General features: G+C 43.0%; 1 protein-coding gene across 1 annotated transcript; it reads left to right on the top strand.

The window, feature by feature from the left end:
• The first annotated feature begins 6,977 nt into the window (after window positions 1-6,977).
• Window positions 6,978-9,475, top strand: arsia (arylsulfatase family, member Ia). The gene is made up of 2 exons (XM_048231793.1): window positions 6,978-7,294; window positions 7,575-9,475. The coding sequence occupies exons 1-2, from the start codon at window positions 6,978-6,980 to the stop codon at window positions 8,977-8,979; spliced, it is 1,722 nt and encodes a 573-aa protein (XP_048087750.1). The 3' UTR covers window positions 8,980-9,475.
• The last annotated feature ends 8,528 nt before the right edge of the window (window positions 9,476-18,003 follow it).

Raw genomic sequence — 18,003 nt, 5'->3', positions numbered from 1 at the left:
TCAGATAGAAGGGGCACAAGTGTGTTTGTACGAGAGAGCAGAGAATGGGCAGAGAGAGACATGGGAACCATGTGTGTATATATGACTGGCCGGATGAGGGATAAGTGAAATGAAACATTCATCCATTATGCAAGATAGCATTTTGTGTATGCATCTACATAACTTGCTTGTAAGTGTCCTGTCTTATGTGTGCACATTGTAGTTATATTGGTCCTTATTACACTGAGAGATGAAGTTTGTAATGGGATATATCACTGCTGCGTCTGTCTGTTTGTATGAAGAAATTTAAAGGGTGGTCAGATATTACTCGAGGCTGAAAGAGGTTCATTCATTACCAGTGAAACCAGTAGGAGCATGAGGAGCCTCATGGTTCCCAGCAGCACAGAGCCAAAAGAGAGATGAGTTTGGTTGAAATGCCATCCGAGCAGTCTAGTCTAAGCACTAACATCTCTCACACACGCACACACACACACACACACACACACACACACACTTTATACTAAGGTCTACCCCTAACTCAAAAGCAGTGGAATCAAGGTTCTCAGGGTTTCCCTATCCTGTTGGTTTGAGTGCGTGGGTGTGGTGTAATGTGTGTGTGTTTGAGTTATGTATCTCTCTGTGTGAATGTGTGTGTTTCTGTGTGTGTGATTCAGAGTGTTTATTCAGGCTAAATTCATGAAGGGTGGTCTGTTCTTTCAGGAAACAAAAACCCACCTCACATTCCTCAGATCCAGCCACATGGATGTGTGTGTGTGCTTTGTGTTTGAGGTACTTGTAATTTAAATATGAATTTCTATTGCATTGAGGGGCAGTCTGAGTCTGTGTGTGTATGTGTGTGTGTGTGTGTGTGTGTGTGTGTGTGTATGTTCCTCTTACTTTTGTGTGGGTGATTATGGACAGGCACTGTTTTATTATTGGGAGGCCCCTTGAAAGTGACTCCATCCCTGTGCAGTGTGGTCTCTGATACCTGAGAGTGGAGACACAGCCTCAGATAAGCCTGGGCCTCAAAGTGTGAGAGAGGCCAACCTTCAGGTACCACACACACACAAACACACACACACAAACACACACTTACACACACAGAAGGAAAAGAGGGTGCTTTTTCTCTAGCAATGCCAGGTCCTATAGTCTCTGCGTCTGTATCACTGGGCTCATAACCTTTGAAAACCTTGTACTTCCCCCTGGCCCCTCCACTGGCTAAACTTGAGTCTGAAAAAGTCACGTGGACTGGCAGCATGATTCCATTCGAGTCAGATGATCACATGAGCAAGATAGTCCACTAATTAAATCAGGGTACATATCACACACACACACACACATAAATACAGGCAGACAAGTTTTGGAAAGTGTGTGTGTGTGTGGGGGGGTACACTTTTTACTTAGAAAAAAGAGAGAAAGAAGGAAAGAGAAAGGGAGAGAGAGAAAAAGAACAGATAGAGGGCTATTGTGAGAGGTGAGGTGAGCCGGTTTACTGGAAGCATAAAAACCCAGGCAGGTGTTCACATGGCAGCCTTTCTGCCCGTCTAGCTCCCTCTGCTCAGCCAAAGCCAACATCTAGGGCAAGCTGCCTGCCGCTCAGCTCTCAAACGAGCTTCATCTAATTATTTCCGCCCGTGATTATTCACTCTGCTGGGATACGAGTGGGAGGAGAGTAGAAAAAGAGGGGATAGAAGGAATAGGGAGAAAGAGTGGAAGATGGAGTGATGGGAAATGGACAGGATGAGAGAAGAGGGAGAGTAAGGGGGGATAGAAGGAAGAGGGTAAAGAAAGCAGAGGAAAAGGCCAGTAGGTGACTGCTGTTTCTGCTCATGTCTGACATCTGAGCAGTGTAATTTAGTGTGTGTGTACAGATACATGAAAAAGCGACTTACAGTAAGTACAGTAATTGAGTAAATGTACTCAAGTAATGTCCACCACTGGTGTGTGTGTGTGTGTGTGTGTGTGTGTGTGTGTGTGTGTGTGTGTGTGTGTGTGTGTGTGTGTGTGTGTGTGTGTGTGTGTGTGTGTGTGTGTGCGCGCACACACATGTTGGGGTATGTTCCTCTACCACATGGAATGCAAAAATGTAAGTACCCTATGTTAGGAAATCCAACAACTCATACTAACAGTATTCAGACACACAGGGTGACCATAAAATGGTCTGTCATGTTCATATGAGAAATTTTGTCTTTTCCTAAGACGTTTCACCAATGCCAGACTAAAAGCTTGACAAAAACATCCTGACAGCAGTGCTTGCAAAGTATTACCCCAATATCACATTTAAGATGAGCCTTTTTTTATGACAAGCAGCACATTCGTGTCACACACATTTCAAGTTTTAAGCCTAATTTTGGTAGCCTGGGTGAACCCAGGCGAACCTGTTAGCAAATTAGAATTCTCAACTCTGAGATAACTCTGAGAACTTGATTCTGAAGAAAGTACATATCCATATCTGTTTAACTCTGTCGCCATCAGCGAAACCATTGGTTGTGTCGAATGCACATGAATTGATTGGATCCTGGGTTTTTGCTTATTCGGATACAGGTGTCAGTGGGATCCTTGTCAGTGGGACCCGCAGAGCAAATTCAGATTTGCTAACAGGTTCATCAGGGTTTATTGTATTTTTTGTGGCTTTACTGCACCTAACGGAGCACTTGTGTGATGCCACTAAATAGCTTCCTCAGTTTGGAGTTGCAACACATATGACTGCAAAAGACAAACAGTCACAGAGCCAAGTGTTCATGCCACTGAGCCAAAGTCTTTGAATGGGGATTAGGTGTAACACAACCTCATGTTAGCTGCAGAGCCAGCCTAGTCTCTCTCAGGTCTCATAAGGACAGTTCATGGAGGTCACTGATGAACACCATAGGGACAGTCAGACACAGCTACTGTATGTAAGCTGAGTGTGTCCAAGCTAACGCAACGCAGATTTATTTTTCAGCTGAATGTCTGTAAAAAAAAAACCCCAAGGCAGACAAATAGTTTTTAACAAGAAAAAGAGCAGACCTTCAAAGTGGCAAATTAAGTATTTTATTATATGTGGAATCACACATGTTCAATCTTCCCGCAGTAAACGGAAAGGTTTGCTGATTGTGTTAAGCTTTTTTAAGTCCTAACAGGATATGTGCTTTTACCGCTTCTTAAGTGGTCTGCCAAGTAAAATATTCAGATGTTTTAACACAGCCCCAAGTTATTTGTCTCTTACTGACTTGAGGAATGAATTGCCTGAAGTTTGTTTATGGTATTTGAAATGTATTATATGACATTTGAATGACACAGTGGCAACAACTGCAAAAGAGGCAAGGCAAAATGTATATTATAAATATCTAATGAAAGTTTGATAATAATGGATGAAATGGAGAATATATGTGAGATTTGGAAGGAAACATTTGTATTGGCCTTAAACGTTATTGCGGATACACCATCAGATGCTGAAACAAAGGTTCACTTTTGGACATATTATTACTGGATGTGTGAATAAAGAAGCAAACAATTTCTGGTCAAAATATCTCACCTGGCATTTTTACACCCCTAACTGCTTCTATTTCAAGTAAACTGCGTCAGAAACCTTCTCCATTAATACCTCTTGTAAACATGTTATTGGTTTTAACACAAAATTAAAAGTATTATTTGTGACACTGTGGCATGTGTGGTATTTGGCTTTTCAGCTGCCAAGCAGCTCAGATACAGCCGCTTCAAAGCTGGTGTTGACTCTGGAGGACCTGTGTTTGCACTGCCCACTACTGCTGCCCTGCCAGAGAGAAATAATAACGCATCGCGGCCCTGACACATCGGGCAAGATCAGGTGCTCGCCCGGCATTTGGCATAATTTACGGTCAATACACACACACGGTCACAAACACACACGCTTGCAAAAAAGACAAAAACACAAATAAACAAATTGTATGAGGGTGTGTGTGTGTGTGTGTGTGTGTGTGTGTGTGTGTGTGTGTGTGTGTGTGTGGCCATGTGTGTGTGCGTGCGTGCCTGAGGGCACATACTCTATATGTCTGTCTACTGACATTACCCAAAAGCCCAGCAGCTTTCGTGTACAAGCTATAGTGTAGCTTAAGTGTTAGATAGTTTAGTTTAAGTTCTTGTTGGGCGCATTAATAGCCCACTCAAAAGCCTAATTGTACAGAATCAAGTCAAACCTACTGTACCTTTTTTGTAAATTCCTCTGGCGACATCACTTCACCTCATGCAAAGTCTGACTCATCCGTCTGGGGTAATGGGCCGAGGGAACATCGTCTGACCTGAATACACTGATAGTTGAATGTGCACACACCAAAAGAGTAGACTTGTTGCTTTTTTTCCCTCCCGGGTGTTATGATTGCCCACACATGTCAGTGTGGACACACACACACACACATACAGAAAGACACACTTCACACCTAAAGAGTAAATAAATGACTCTTATCCCTCCCTTGGTGTTTTTATTACCTACACACATCTGCACATACACTAATACGAACACTCTGACACAGACACATACACAAACACACACACACACACAGACACACACTCACTCTTACTTGAAGTCTGGACGTTAAGAACCTCTGTATGCTGTTGTCCCTTTCCTCGGATGACTGAAAGATTCCTGCCTCTAATGAAATACACACACACATAGACAAACACACAACTGTCATCCTGTGATCCACATCTATGCAGACTGCTGACCGCCTCCTCTCGGAAAAACACACAGGTAAACATCAACCTCAGAGGCCCTTTCCCCTTGATCCAGCTCAACTGCCTCTCCCTTACCTCCTCTCACTTTCTCATTCCGCTCATTCCTCCTCTCCTCAATCTCTCTCTCTCTGCTCCCTCTTCCCATCACTCATTCTCTCTCTTTAATTCCTTCCCTCTTTCCCTCTCTCTATCCTCCACTCTCCCACAAATGACCTTTGATACTCTCACCTGAGGAGGGGTTCAGCATGGTGCTGCCCGTCTCACTGGCCCAGTGCTCGCTGCTGCCTCTGGTCAACTTCCTCTGCTCTCCGTCCAAGTCCCTTTTAAGTAGGCGCCTTGTCCTCAGGCAAACCAGCACCTGCAAGCACCTCTCTTTAACATGCAAATGATTCAAAACCAAGTTGTAAAAAGTTAATAATCTGACATTGGTGTTACATTCACACAGTTAAGGGTGTGTGTAACAACATATCCAGGTATAATTTCTCAATATGAAGGCAGAGCTTGTTTGGAATAGCAACATAATATGAAAAATTATACTTGTGCGCTGATGTTATATCTAATTGTTATTCAGCTAAACATTTGATTATGCTGCAAGCTAAAACGTCAGTCATACAGTCTTAAAACAAATTACTGTAACTCATGTTGTCACATTTCAGTGTCCAGATAGGGACAACACAGTTTGTGTTGTTTCCAACACATTGAGTTTGTTATTTGTTACGCAATATGCGTTGAAAATAACAAAACTTGCATTGAAAACAACACAACTTGCATTGTTTTTTTTTTAAACACATCTCTGTGTCCAGATTGGGACAACACCGTTTGTATTGTTTCCAACACATTAGTTTTAAGAGTGTAGCAACATCTACAACCTGTCCCCTTAGAATTATAAGCCTCTATCTACGTTTTGAGATCTGAGATATTGAGCTTCAAAGTCTTAGAATACCATAGAGTTATACTGATAAGCAGAACAAACCTCTATAGATATAATGTCCAAAAATGCATACAACTACAAGAAACACCTCACCTCACCTTCTTAATGTGTCACAGAATAAGAATATGTCAGTAACTCAATTTTGACCAAAATGTCAGATAGAACCTTATAATTCTACAGCAGAATCATTGGTAATAGTGAGTAGTCGGAGATGCTAATGATTGGTTTCATATACTCATAGGAGATATGATAAATCATTGTGCCATTGCCATAAACAGGATAAGTAGAGGTTGTAGCCTCCAAGATAGAAACATTTTGCACAAAGACTCTTTATTATTTATTCCTCTCTCTCTCTCTCTCTCTCTCTCTCTCTCTCTCTCTCTCTGTGTGTGTGTGTGTGTGTGTGTAACAAACATCAACAGTTGTTGCCTCCTGCCTTGCCACTCTCTCTCTCAGCACCCACATCCCTCACTAACCAACAACAGCAGTTGTCCTGTAAAAGGAGGTCTTATGAGGAGGTAGAGTCCTGAACAGTATCCCTGTCACAGCCCCACACTGGGCCCCTGAGCTCAAGGTCCCAGCCCCCTGGAACAGAGTCAGCCTGTGCAGACTATGCAGGGCCCCTGGCCCCCTCCCCATAAAGACCATGTTGTGAACAGAAGAATAACAGCACTTAGAGCTGCACATTTCCAAGTTGATAAGTTCAGTTTAAAGAGTTCATAAAAAAATCACATCAAGGACTAAAATTACACAGACATCAAGGACGGACAGACAGGCATCAACAAGACAGACGGGCATGGAGACATTAGTTTTGGTGCCTATTTCAGATTTTTTTTTTCGGGTGAGATGCTCATCCAGTTTAAACAGAAGAGAATATTATTTTTTTAGACACACATTTGTCATAGGCTAGTAGTTGTAACAGCAGGCTGGTAGTATTGAAGGCTACTTGTCTCGAAGAATGCCCACTGCCTCGAATTTTCTGTAGAGTCATGTTGTTTTCTTAGGCAGGGGTGGCTGCCAAAAACCCAGGGAGGTTGGTGCATCCGATTTCAATGGACCGGCAAAAAACGGGCGGGGTTACAACGACCAAGATTATGCTATTACACAGTACAAATGTACTCTTAAGGTTGGTCTGTGTTAAACTGAATAAGACTGAAGATTCGCGTGAGACTCGAGCTGAATACCTCCAGAGGAAACAGACCTCCCAGGTCTGGAGACGCCCGACATTTGTTTTTTTAAATTCAAGTTCAAGTTAGTAAACTACCTTATTACATCTCATCCCAACAATGTCAACGTTGTTTGTAGGTTGATTGAAAAAAGGTAGGGTAGGCTTGTTTCATATTTTCATACCGTCCTCTTAGAGCTGCGCTCCGTTGCCATGGGAGTGTCTGCGCTAACGGGGCTGTCCGTAGTTAGTTTGCTCAGTCTGGGCTACCTCTCCTGGGACTGGACAAAGCCTAACCAAGTGGAGAGCGAAGTCGTGCCAGAGCCGGGAGAGCCGGGGAGTCCGTCATATCGACCCCCGCATATCATCTTCATCATGACTGATGATCAGGGCTACAACGATATCGGGTATCATAGCAAAGACATCCGAACACCAGTGCTGGACAAGCTCGCGGCGCAGGGCGTGAAGCTCGAGAACTACTACATCCAACCTACCTGCACACCCTCGCGTAGTCAGTTCATGACAGGCAGGTGAGAGACCTTGGCACAGTGCCAAATCGTCTTGTGACTTAAAGCAATACAATGTCAAAACCTATAAAATGCTATTTGTTTAACAAGCCATTGAACATTAAACGAAATAAGTTTTGCATGCACACCTGGTTCCTGTTACCTGTTTCCGTGGCAAAAACACGTGGGTGTGTGTGTTTTTGTATATCTTTTTTGCTTGTGTGTGTGTGTGTGTGTGTGTGTGTGTGTGTGTGTGTGTGTGAGAGAGAGTGTCTAAATACCAACTGTGTGCCACTCCTTGCAGGTACCAGATCCACACAGGGCTCCAACATGGGATTATCCGGCCCCAGCAGCCCAACTGCCTGCCTCTGGATCAGGCGACGCTGCCCGAGCGGCTGCAGCAGCTGGGCTACTCCACGCACATGGTGGGCAAGTGGCACCTCGGTTTTTACAAGCGCGCCTGTCTGCCCACGCGCCGCGGCTTCCACTCCTACTTCGGCTCGCTCACGGGGAGCGTGGACTACTACACCTACTGGGCGTGCGATGGCCAGGCCGTGTGCGGCTTCGACCTCCACGAGGGGGAGCGTGTGGCGTGGGGCAGAGGTGGGATGTACTCCACGCAGCTCTACGCTCGGCGCGTGCGGAAGATCCTGGCGGCGCACGACCCCGCCGAGGCGCCGCTCTTCATCTACCTCTCGTTCCAGGCCGTGCACACTCCGCTGCAGTCGCCCCGCTCCTACATCTACCCGTACCATCGCATGGGCAACGTGGAGCGCCGCAAGTACGCCGCCATGGTTACGGCGGTGGATGATGCGGTGCGGAACGTGACCGCCGCGCTCCGCAAGTACGGCTACTACGACAACAGCGTGATAGTCTTCTCCACGGACAACGGAGGCCAGCCGCTGTTTGGCGGGAACAACTGGCCGCTGCGGGGGCGGAAAGGAACCTACTGGGAAGGGGGCGTGCGAGGGTTGGGGTTTGTGCACAGCCCCCTCTTGAGGCGCCCTCGTCGCATCAGCCACGACCTCTTACACATCACAGACTGGTACCCCACCCTACTCAGCATCGCTGGGGGCAACCTGAGCGGCCTCACCACAGGATTGGACGGCTATGATGCCTGGGCATCCATCAGCGAGGGCGTGGCATCGCCACGGCAAGAGATCCTCCACAACATCGACCCCCTCCACAGCCCCGCCCCGCACGGCTCCCTGGAGGAAGGCTGGGGATTGTGGGATACGTCCGTGCAAGCAGCGGTTCGCGTGGGTGACTGGAAGCTGCTGACGGGAGACCCGGGCTACGGCGACTGGACACCCCCGCAAATGCTGTCCAGCTTCCCGGGCGGCTGGTGGAGCCTGGAGCGCCACACTGCGCCACGCCGCTCGCTCTGGCTCTTCAACATGACCGCCGACCCGTACGAGCGGCGAGACCTGTCCGGGCAGCGGCCCGACGTGGTCAGGCTGCTCCTGGCACGCCTGGCCCTCTACAACCGGACCTCCGTGCCCGTGAGGTACCCGCCGCAGGACCCCCGCGCCCAGCCACAGAACAACGGGGGAGCCTGGGGGCCCTGGGCTGCGGATGACGAGGAGGAGCAGGACTGGGGGAAGTTGTCCCAGCTCAGGAGTAAGGAGAGGAAGGGGAAGTGCAAACAGTGCAGCATGAAGGCCTTCTTCAAGAAGCTCAACGCCGGCATCATGTCCAACAGGATCTAGACACGGGTGTATGTAACATGTTTGCACGGGTCACATGGGAAAGACTATTGTCTTTGTAAGGAAAACAGAAAGCAGTGTTTGTGTCGATGTGTGGAAATGTGTGTGTGTATGAGATTGAACTGGTCTGTCTGTCAGTGCTTGTGCAAAGTAGGAGTGTGTGTGTGTGTGTACAGTATGTGTGTGTGTGTGTGTGTGTGTGTTAATGTGTGCACATCTGTTGGGTAGGAGGAGTTATGTTACACACAGAACCAGCAATAAATTGACTTCAACCAGAGACTAGTGAACATTTCACTTCATCTGTGGATTTAATTAGTCCCAGGCCTTTACTTACAGGCCATTTCTAAAATCTTAGTCTACCTGCTGTCCACACGACTGTTATGATATAGTTTTTATTATAGAATAAACTGTTCATTATTATTTGGTAAATGTTGCATTTGTGGATAGGAGAATGAATGGACTTCTGAGTGGATGAGTTAAGAAATACACAGATGTTTAATTAGCCTTTTGAAAATATAAATCACATTGTCACTATATTGTAAGAAATGTTTGAAATAAAAGTGTTTATTAATGACAATTAAATAGTTGCTTTCAAACCCTAACCTAGTATCCATTTTAAGGCCATGAAGGGATTTTTTCATGAAACAGAAAGTATGAATATGTATCTTTCAGGAACTAAGATTGGTTTTTAGGGGTTGACCAATAACTTCACAGTTGTAAACCAATGCTTCATTTCATAATTTATCTGTATAACACTGCCCCCTATGGGTGAAATACAAATTCGTTCACAATAACAGGTACCTGTCAAGTTTCGAAACTAATTTTGCATACATTGTAGGCTATTTTTCAAAGGACAAGATACTGTGCAGTTGTTGATACAGATGACTGTGATAAAACTGGCTACTTGGAATCTGGGGCACTTCAGACTAGACCCCATGTCATAATACTTGAGTAGCCTAATATATATTTGTTTTATTTATTTTATTATTATTATTATTTTTTTTTTTTTTTTAATTGAGTAGCCTAATATTCGTGAGGGTTTGAGTGTGCGTATAACTCCAATAATCCTGGTTACTTTATATAATATCGGCGTCAGTTGCCTTCGAAGTGATAGGCTACCTTTTAAATCTGCGTCAGGTTTTTTTTTTTTCATTCAAGTTTAAATGCCTCGCCCAGCATACTGCCAAGGACTAATCCGAATGTTTCTCCGAATGGCTGGCCTGGCCTGCCATTAGATCAGCTTTTGGATCAATATGGATACGAGGTGGTTATCATGAACAGGATAACAGAATGACTGCGTCATACTGAGGTGTGGTGAGAAGCTCGAATGTGTGAGGTAACATATCTTGGTGATCTGATCTGTGCCTGTCGAGACTGGGCTAGGCTGAACGTGTGTCACTCAAAGTGTCATATGGGTTGATCGAATTTTTTTAAACGAACCCAAGACGTAGGCTAACTAGTTTGACTGTTGACCCATCGGTTTTTATCATCGACTGACAGGGTGTTATTAGGAGTTCATCGATAACTACTCGTCATAATCTGAAATCCAGGAGAGAGCTATCTATGGCAACCCATTGGGCTCCATGTTACAGTTATCAGTTCAATTCACCTGTTTAGAATTCGGTCTACCATTTAAATGCACGAATCGTTTAAAGTTGTAGCAGGTTATTTTACATTTTACGCATAGCGTAAGCTACATATAATATCTTCCCTCCATCATTTTAAATTATAATTGTTGTTAAAAACTGTTGCAGTTGAAACATTTTTTTATTAGGCCTACAACCCTGTGAACTGGCGCTATGTAGGTAAAGGTAAACTTTAGCCTGGTCTTTCGCAGTAACCTCCCATTTCATGACTATGAGTAGCAGCTCATGGCCATTGGCATTTGTTGCCAATTTTGAATTATGAAAATTCTGTCAATAGCTTCAAGCCTGAGTAAACAACTTGACAATTTGTTAACAATTCGACAATTTGTTAACAATTTGAATTTGAGAAGCGGTCTGGTGGTAACCAGGCTAAGCCTAACTTATGATAGGCTACTTGTAAAGTCAGAACTTGTTGGGGGAAGATCACACGGTAATGGAGTTACACTCCTGCTTTTTGGTGCCAATAAGCAATGAACCAAAATTTAAGACCAATATGTCAGTTGTTATGTGCCTACAATACATGTACACAAAATGGTCTGGTGAAATTAAATCTTTATATGATTTTAAAGCCAGAAAGTGCTCGGTAACGGAGTTAGCCTACAGAAAATTAACATAACTTTTTTTTTTACCTTAAAAGTCAACACCATCAAACATGTGGTTCTCAGAATATAACATTAAAAAACTCATATAGAGTTTCTATACTTGTCTCCTATAATATGACCAAAGATTTAGAGACAGTGTCAAGTTTTGGCGTACAGTAGGCTTCTAAGACATGTACAAATGTTTTTATTGTTAAAACAAGATTTAATTGTGTAAATTGTTCCCAAAAATATATGGGAATATATACTGTATAACAACCGGGAAGTTTTCAGACCCTTTCAAGTTTCCCACATTTTGTTTTTCAGATTGATCTTAAAATGGATTAAACCCATTTTTTTCTCATCAATCTACACACAGTACTCCAACACTCCACAAAAAAGTGTGTCATAAATTTCATAAAAGCATGGAGTGTGTCATAAATTTATAAAAAAATAAAAGACTGAAATACATTACATAATTCAGACCCTTCGTTATGACGCTTGCAATTGAGCTCTGGTGCAATAAACGTTATAAACGTTTAAAAAAAAAAACGTTATAACGGGTGAATCAACGTTGAATTATGTGTTGGATTTGCAAATTGAATCAACGTTGATATCGCAACATTATTTCAGCATCCGCCATTTCAACATTGGTGCTGATTTCCTTGATTTCTTATTTTACAACCATTTGTCAACATTTTACAATTAGCATTAAAACAGTGTTTCAACATTGACACAACAACTGACATTATTTCACCTATAATTCAACATTGATTTTCTTGACCTTTTTACAACCAACATTGTTTCAATGTTTGTCTACATACCCTTTTACAACCATTCAGCATTAAACATTGTTTCAACATTGTTTCAACATTGACGCAACAACTGACGTTATTTCCCCTATATTTCAACGTTGAAGGTCGGTCGTGTGCCGGCTGGGACTTCTATCAATGGTCCTTGAGATGCTTCTACAACTTGATTGCAGTCCACCTGTGCCTAAATGAACATTAGTAGGAGAGGACACATCTCTTTATATAATGTCTCACAGTTGTTGGTGTATGTCAGAGTGAAAACCAAGCCACAAGGGTCGAGAGAATTGTCCGTAGACCTGTGAGACAGGGTTGTGTGAAGACACAACCTCCGATAGCCTCCATCATTCTCAAATGGAAAAGTTTGGAACAACCAACAGTCTTCCTAGATCTGGCCGCCCAGCCAAACTGAGTAATCCGGGACGCAGGGCCTTGGTCAGACAGGTAACCAAGGGCCCAATGGTCACTATGAATGAGATCCAGAACTGGATGAGAGAAGTGTAAAGAAGGATTTAAAAAAATAGTACTATATAGTCTGTACTCAGTAATGGATTACATTTCAAACATTACATTTTTGTTGTGTTTCAGCAGGAGAATACTTGTGGAGACTGTGAGGGGGGATACACCACTTTAGTAATGAGTCACTGTGGAGATGGAGGCCAGGGAACCACTGCTTCTAAAAGGCAGCATCCCGAGGACTATGATGTGGAGACGACTGGTTTTAAAAAGAAATGTCTACTTGATGACCGGTACTGGCCCAAAGGAATGACTGACAGCAATAAAGTTCAAGTTTGTTTATATAGCACATTATCATAAATAGAATGTCACTCAATGTGCTTAAATATAAAAGAAAAAGAATGACAGTAATAAATATAGCTGCAAGCAGCAATGCGGGGGCCAAGCAGTGCGCTATAGCAGGAATGGCGTTGCCATGGCATGAGCAACCACTCACAGCAAGTTTGATGGCAATTGGATAAAGAACGGCTGAGAAATAAGCTCATTTACTTTGTTACAGCGCCCCTAGAGGCCAAATTACACCAATGTCCCCAGCGTTCTTACAATCAGCTCCCATGTCCGTCTACCAAGTTTGGACTTCATACACCAAAGTGTTGCTGAGATGTGAGCTCATTTTCTTTATTGCAACACCCCTAGAGGCCAAATGAGACCACTTTCCTTGCATGTCCTCACAATCAGCTAATATGCCCATGTATCAAGTTTGGACTTCATACAACGAAGTGTTGCTGAGATTTGAGCCCACTTCCTGTATTACAGCGCCCCTATAGAGGCCAAATGATGCCAATTTCCTACTGTGTCCTCACAATCAGATACCAAGTCCCTGTACCAAGTTTGGACTTCATACATCAAAGCGTTGCTGAGATACAAGCTCACTTCCTGTATTGCAGCGCCCCCTGTAGAAGCCAAATGACGCCAGTTTCCTAGTGCATCCCCACAATCAGGTACCAAGTCTCTATACCAAGTTTGGACGTCGTACATCAAAGCGTTGCTGAGATACAAGCTCACTTCCTGTATTGCAGCGCCCCCTATAGAGGCCAAATGATGCCAATTTCCTAGGGCGTCCTCACAATCAGATACCAAGTCCCTGTACCAAGTTTGGACTTCATACATTAAAGCGTGGCGAGATGTTAGCCCACTTCCTGTTAGGCGCATCGTCAGCCGTGTGTAATTGGCTGTCAAGATACCAAGTCCCTGTACCAAGTTTGACTTCATACATTAAAGCGTTTAGATGTTAGCCCACTTCCTGTTAGGGCGGCATCGCGCCATGTGTAATTGGCTGTCACGGGCAAACAAACTTGAAAATAAAAAATCGTTTAAAAAAGTATCGTTTGTGCGGCTCGGTCTGAAGATCATCTCCGCCAAGTTCTGTGAAAATCGGATGAAATTTGTAACCTGAAATCTGAAATTTGTAACCTGTAATCTGAAACTTTTCGTAGAGTTTGGACTAAATCCAATATGGCGGAGGTCCAATATGGCGGAAAGTGACGGGATAGGGGTCGATGAACTCGAGATTGTTCAAGGATTCAGAAGGATCACGCGCATGAACGCATGTCCAGCTTTGAACTGGTGGTGGCGCTAGAGTGTTCAATGTATATGCATGAAAATTGCTGTGAGTGATTGGGACAGTGTCCTGACTAATGGTATCAAGTCTTGTTATGTTAACTCAAAGCATCACCTAGATGTTTGTCCACTTCCTGTTTGGCGGCTTCATCACCATATTTGATTGGCTGTCATGGGCAAACAAAAATGAAATTGAAAAATCTGACAAGTATCGTTTGTGCGGCTCGGGGAGAAGATCATCTCCGCCAAGTTCCATGAAAATCGGATGAAATTTCTGACCGCTGAAACTTTTCGTAGAGTTTGGACTAAATCCAATATGGCGGAGGTCCAATATGGCAGAAAGTAACGTAATAGGGGTCATTGAACTTAGGTCGGTCCAGGGATTCCAACGGTGCCTTATATGTGAAAATCGGACGCACCATTCAATGGTCACATGCGTGAATGCAATCCAGGTTCGACCCATTGGTGGCGCTAGAGTGTTGGGCATAGAGTTCTGGAAATGTTCTGGTGAGAGTGATCATGGGACAGTGCTGAATCAGTGTGCCAAATTTCATAACTTTAGACCCAGCGGTTCAATTTTTCGCCAGATTTTGACCTGTTGGTGGCTAGATGGCTGGGTTTAGAGGTCCGTAAATGAGTGTGAATGGTCAGTGGAGTGTCCCGAAACTTTCTGTCAAAAAATCTGCACTTTTTAGCCAGGCGTTCTATGGGCTGCCATAGACTCCAATGGCAGATGTGTAATAATAATAATAGGAAAAGCTAGTAACTCAATGGGTGCCTTCGCAGCTTCGCTGCTTGGCCCCCAATAATAGTAATTAATCAAATTAATTCACCCCTGTTCTGCCCTCGAGGAGAGTTAAACCTGCCACATCCATTTATCAACTGCCCCAGCATAGCAAATTATCCACTTCTCCTCCCCTTACTCCTCCTTTCACTAGTAGCTTTACAATCACATTAGCCCTTATCCACAGGGGTTGCCAATTGCATGCTTGCAATCTCTGCTGTTGGCATTCCAGGACCAAGGCCAGCTACCAAGCCAAACATGCTTGTATCAGCTCAGATGAAATTTAGTTTAGTGACATGGAGGAAGTTGTACCTGATGACCTTTTTAATTAATTTATTTACTGTTGCACCAACATCAGATGACACTATTTTTCATAGGTGGGGTACTGTATATTATTCATTTAAATCTTCTCATGTGAACAGAGTTGGTTGGTATCTGTAAATTCTTTGGTTTGGTGACATTGCCCATGCTGGTATTCCAGGGACAAAGCACAGAGAGTGCCATCTCCAGTACCCAGCTGTGTGTCTATGAAGAGTGACGCTTCAAAGAAAGATCCATGTTTCAGTGGAGAGAAAATCCCCTTTGACCCAAAGTAAGTGGAACATTGGGATGGGAAACAAAACAAAGGGAATACTTATTTTTGATTCATTTATTTGCTGATTTATTAATTTATAAATCCATTCATCCAATCAATCGGTCCGTCTGCCTTTAATTTAAATCCCCAGAGTTGAGACACAGAGAGCAGGATTTCCAGTTCCTGGCTGCATGTCTGTTAAGAGTGATGCCTCCTTGCAGAAACCCCCGAATATAAGTGGAGATGCCTCTGATACCAGGTCAGACTGTCTTTATTGGTGTGCAGTGCAGATACAGAAATGCTACAGATGGCCTTTCATTTCTTGATTTTATTCAAGATTATTTGTTTTCTGATGAAACATGTATAGCCTCATTCATTTATTCTTTCATTTCGTTGCAGTTTCATTTTCTATTTCATGTTAATTGTTTAAACTATTTGTTCTCGTTTCCCAGCACTGACATGCAGAGAGCAGTCTCGCCTGTACCCAGCTGTGTGTCTACATGTCTACAGAGTAACATTTCTATGATACATCAACCAGGTTGCCTTGGAGAGACGGTCCCCTTTAACTTTAGGTGGGTTTCTAGCGTGGGTTCTAAGCCAAAAGACGACAGGTTTCATTAATAACTGTGAAAAACAATGGACAGTCTATCCTTTGCCCAAAGTGAATCCACCAAAAGTAACTTAAAGAGGTATAACCATATATTCTATTCAATTCTGGATGGAAATACTCAGCTGGAGGGTGTTCAGGTATAAATATGGCCAACCTAGTCAAACTAATGCAATTAAAATGAACAGCAAAATATTTGCTTCAACCACTACTGTTGACCTGTCGTTCCAACCACCAAACCTTCCACTCATGATTGCGATTGAGAGTTTCTAAAACAATGGTTCTAACTATATAGATTGCTGAGGTTAGCCACAACAACCCTTTCTAGAAATGCTCCCCAGAATGTGTTCCACCTGTAAACTTCAGTTGATTTCTGCTGCAGTAATGAAAAGGTTGGAGGGTATCCACCTCCAATGAATTATGCTAAGCTAGGCTAACAATATCAGACCGTGTTATTGCACACACAAAGAAGAGACGGGTATGTATCCTGACTATCCTCTTATCTAAATCTGGTGTAGATGGCAAATAAGAAAATGATGGCGTGTTCCTTTACCAAATGTGAAGCTGCTTAGTTATGATTTAAATACTTCTCTCCTGATTCTGTCAGAGTAATTACAAGTATATTAAAGATCTGTGTTAAAATGTTTCAAGTGATTAGTTTGCCATCTTTGATCATTTAAGTATGAATTGTGAGGACTTTTGTATTTCATTTAATCTCAATATAGAGTCGTATATTGGATATGTACTACCTGAGATTGTTAGTTAGTTATTGTCTTAGTTTTGGCTACAATATTATCTATAACTTCTCTCTCTCTCTGTCTCTCGGTGTGTGCACAGTAACTCTCTTTTTTTGTTTCTTTTACATTTTATTGTGTTTCTGCAGTATGTGACCAACCTGACCAAAGTGCAAAAAATATGTTGCCAATGAGTGATCTCCTACAGGGAATTATTCAGAACCATAAAGCCACTTTGAAAGACAAGAATGGACATTTGATTGAAACCATCACTGTTCAAGAAACCCAAAGTCCACTCAGTAGGCTATACACAGAGCTCCTTATCATAGAGGGAGATAGTGAAGGAGTTAACGAAGAACATGAGGTTCTACAGATTGAACTGGCACCCTGGAAACAAATTTCACAGGATGTTAAAATCCATTGCAATGACATCTTCAGACCATTGCCAACTCATGCATCCAAAGACCTCAGAAAAGAGCAACAAATCAAGACAGTGCTAACCAAGGGCATTGCTGGTATTGGAAAAACTATCTCTGTGCTGAAGTTTATTGTGGACTGGGCAAAGGGAAACGCCAATGAAGATATCCATTTTCTGATTGTTTTTCCTTTTCGGGCACTGAATTTGGTTAAAGATAACCAGTACAGTCTTCATGGACTCCTGCTAGAGTTTCACCCAGAACTGAAAGAGCTGGATCCAATGATGTATGAGGAATACAAAATGGTCTTCATCTTTGATGGTTTAGATGAGAGTCAACTTCAGCTGGATTTCTCCAAGAGATTGCATGATGTCACTACGATATCATCAGTGGATGTCTTGGTAACAAATCTGATCAAAGGAAATATTTTTCCATCTGCAAAGATCTGGATAACTTCCAGACCAGCAGCCACTAATCAAATGCCCCCTGAGTTTATCAGTCGTGTGACAGAAATACAAGGATTTGATGATCCACAGAAAGAGGAATACATCAGAAGAAGAGTCAGTGATCAGGATCAAGCCAACAGAATCATCGCTCACATAAAGGCTTTAAATCATGTGTCACATCCCAGTTTTCTGTTGGATTGCAGCATTTGTGTTTCAGACTACAAAAATACACATAATCTGAATAAAGAATATTTTCTTTATAAATGAAAATGTTCAACCAAATATTGTATTGCCAAAACAGAACAACCCAACCCAGTTTTAACCCAAATCCAGTCTTTACTGAAGAGCAATATTAAA

The sequence above is a fragment of the Alosa alosa genome, chromosome 21 (assembly GCF_017589495.1).
Source record: "Alosa alosa isolate M-15738 ecotype Scorff River chromosome 21, AALO_Geno_1.1, whole genome shotgun sequence".
NCBI classification, from domain to species: domain Eukaryota; kingdom Metazoa; phylum Chordata; class Actinopteri; order Clupeiformes; family Clupeidae; genus Alosa; species Alosa alosa.
This window is presented reverse-complemented; position numbering and strand designations above follow the sequence as displayed.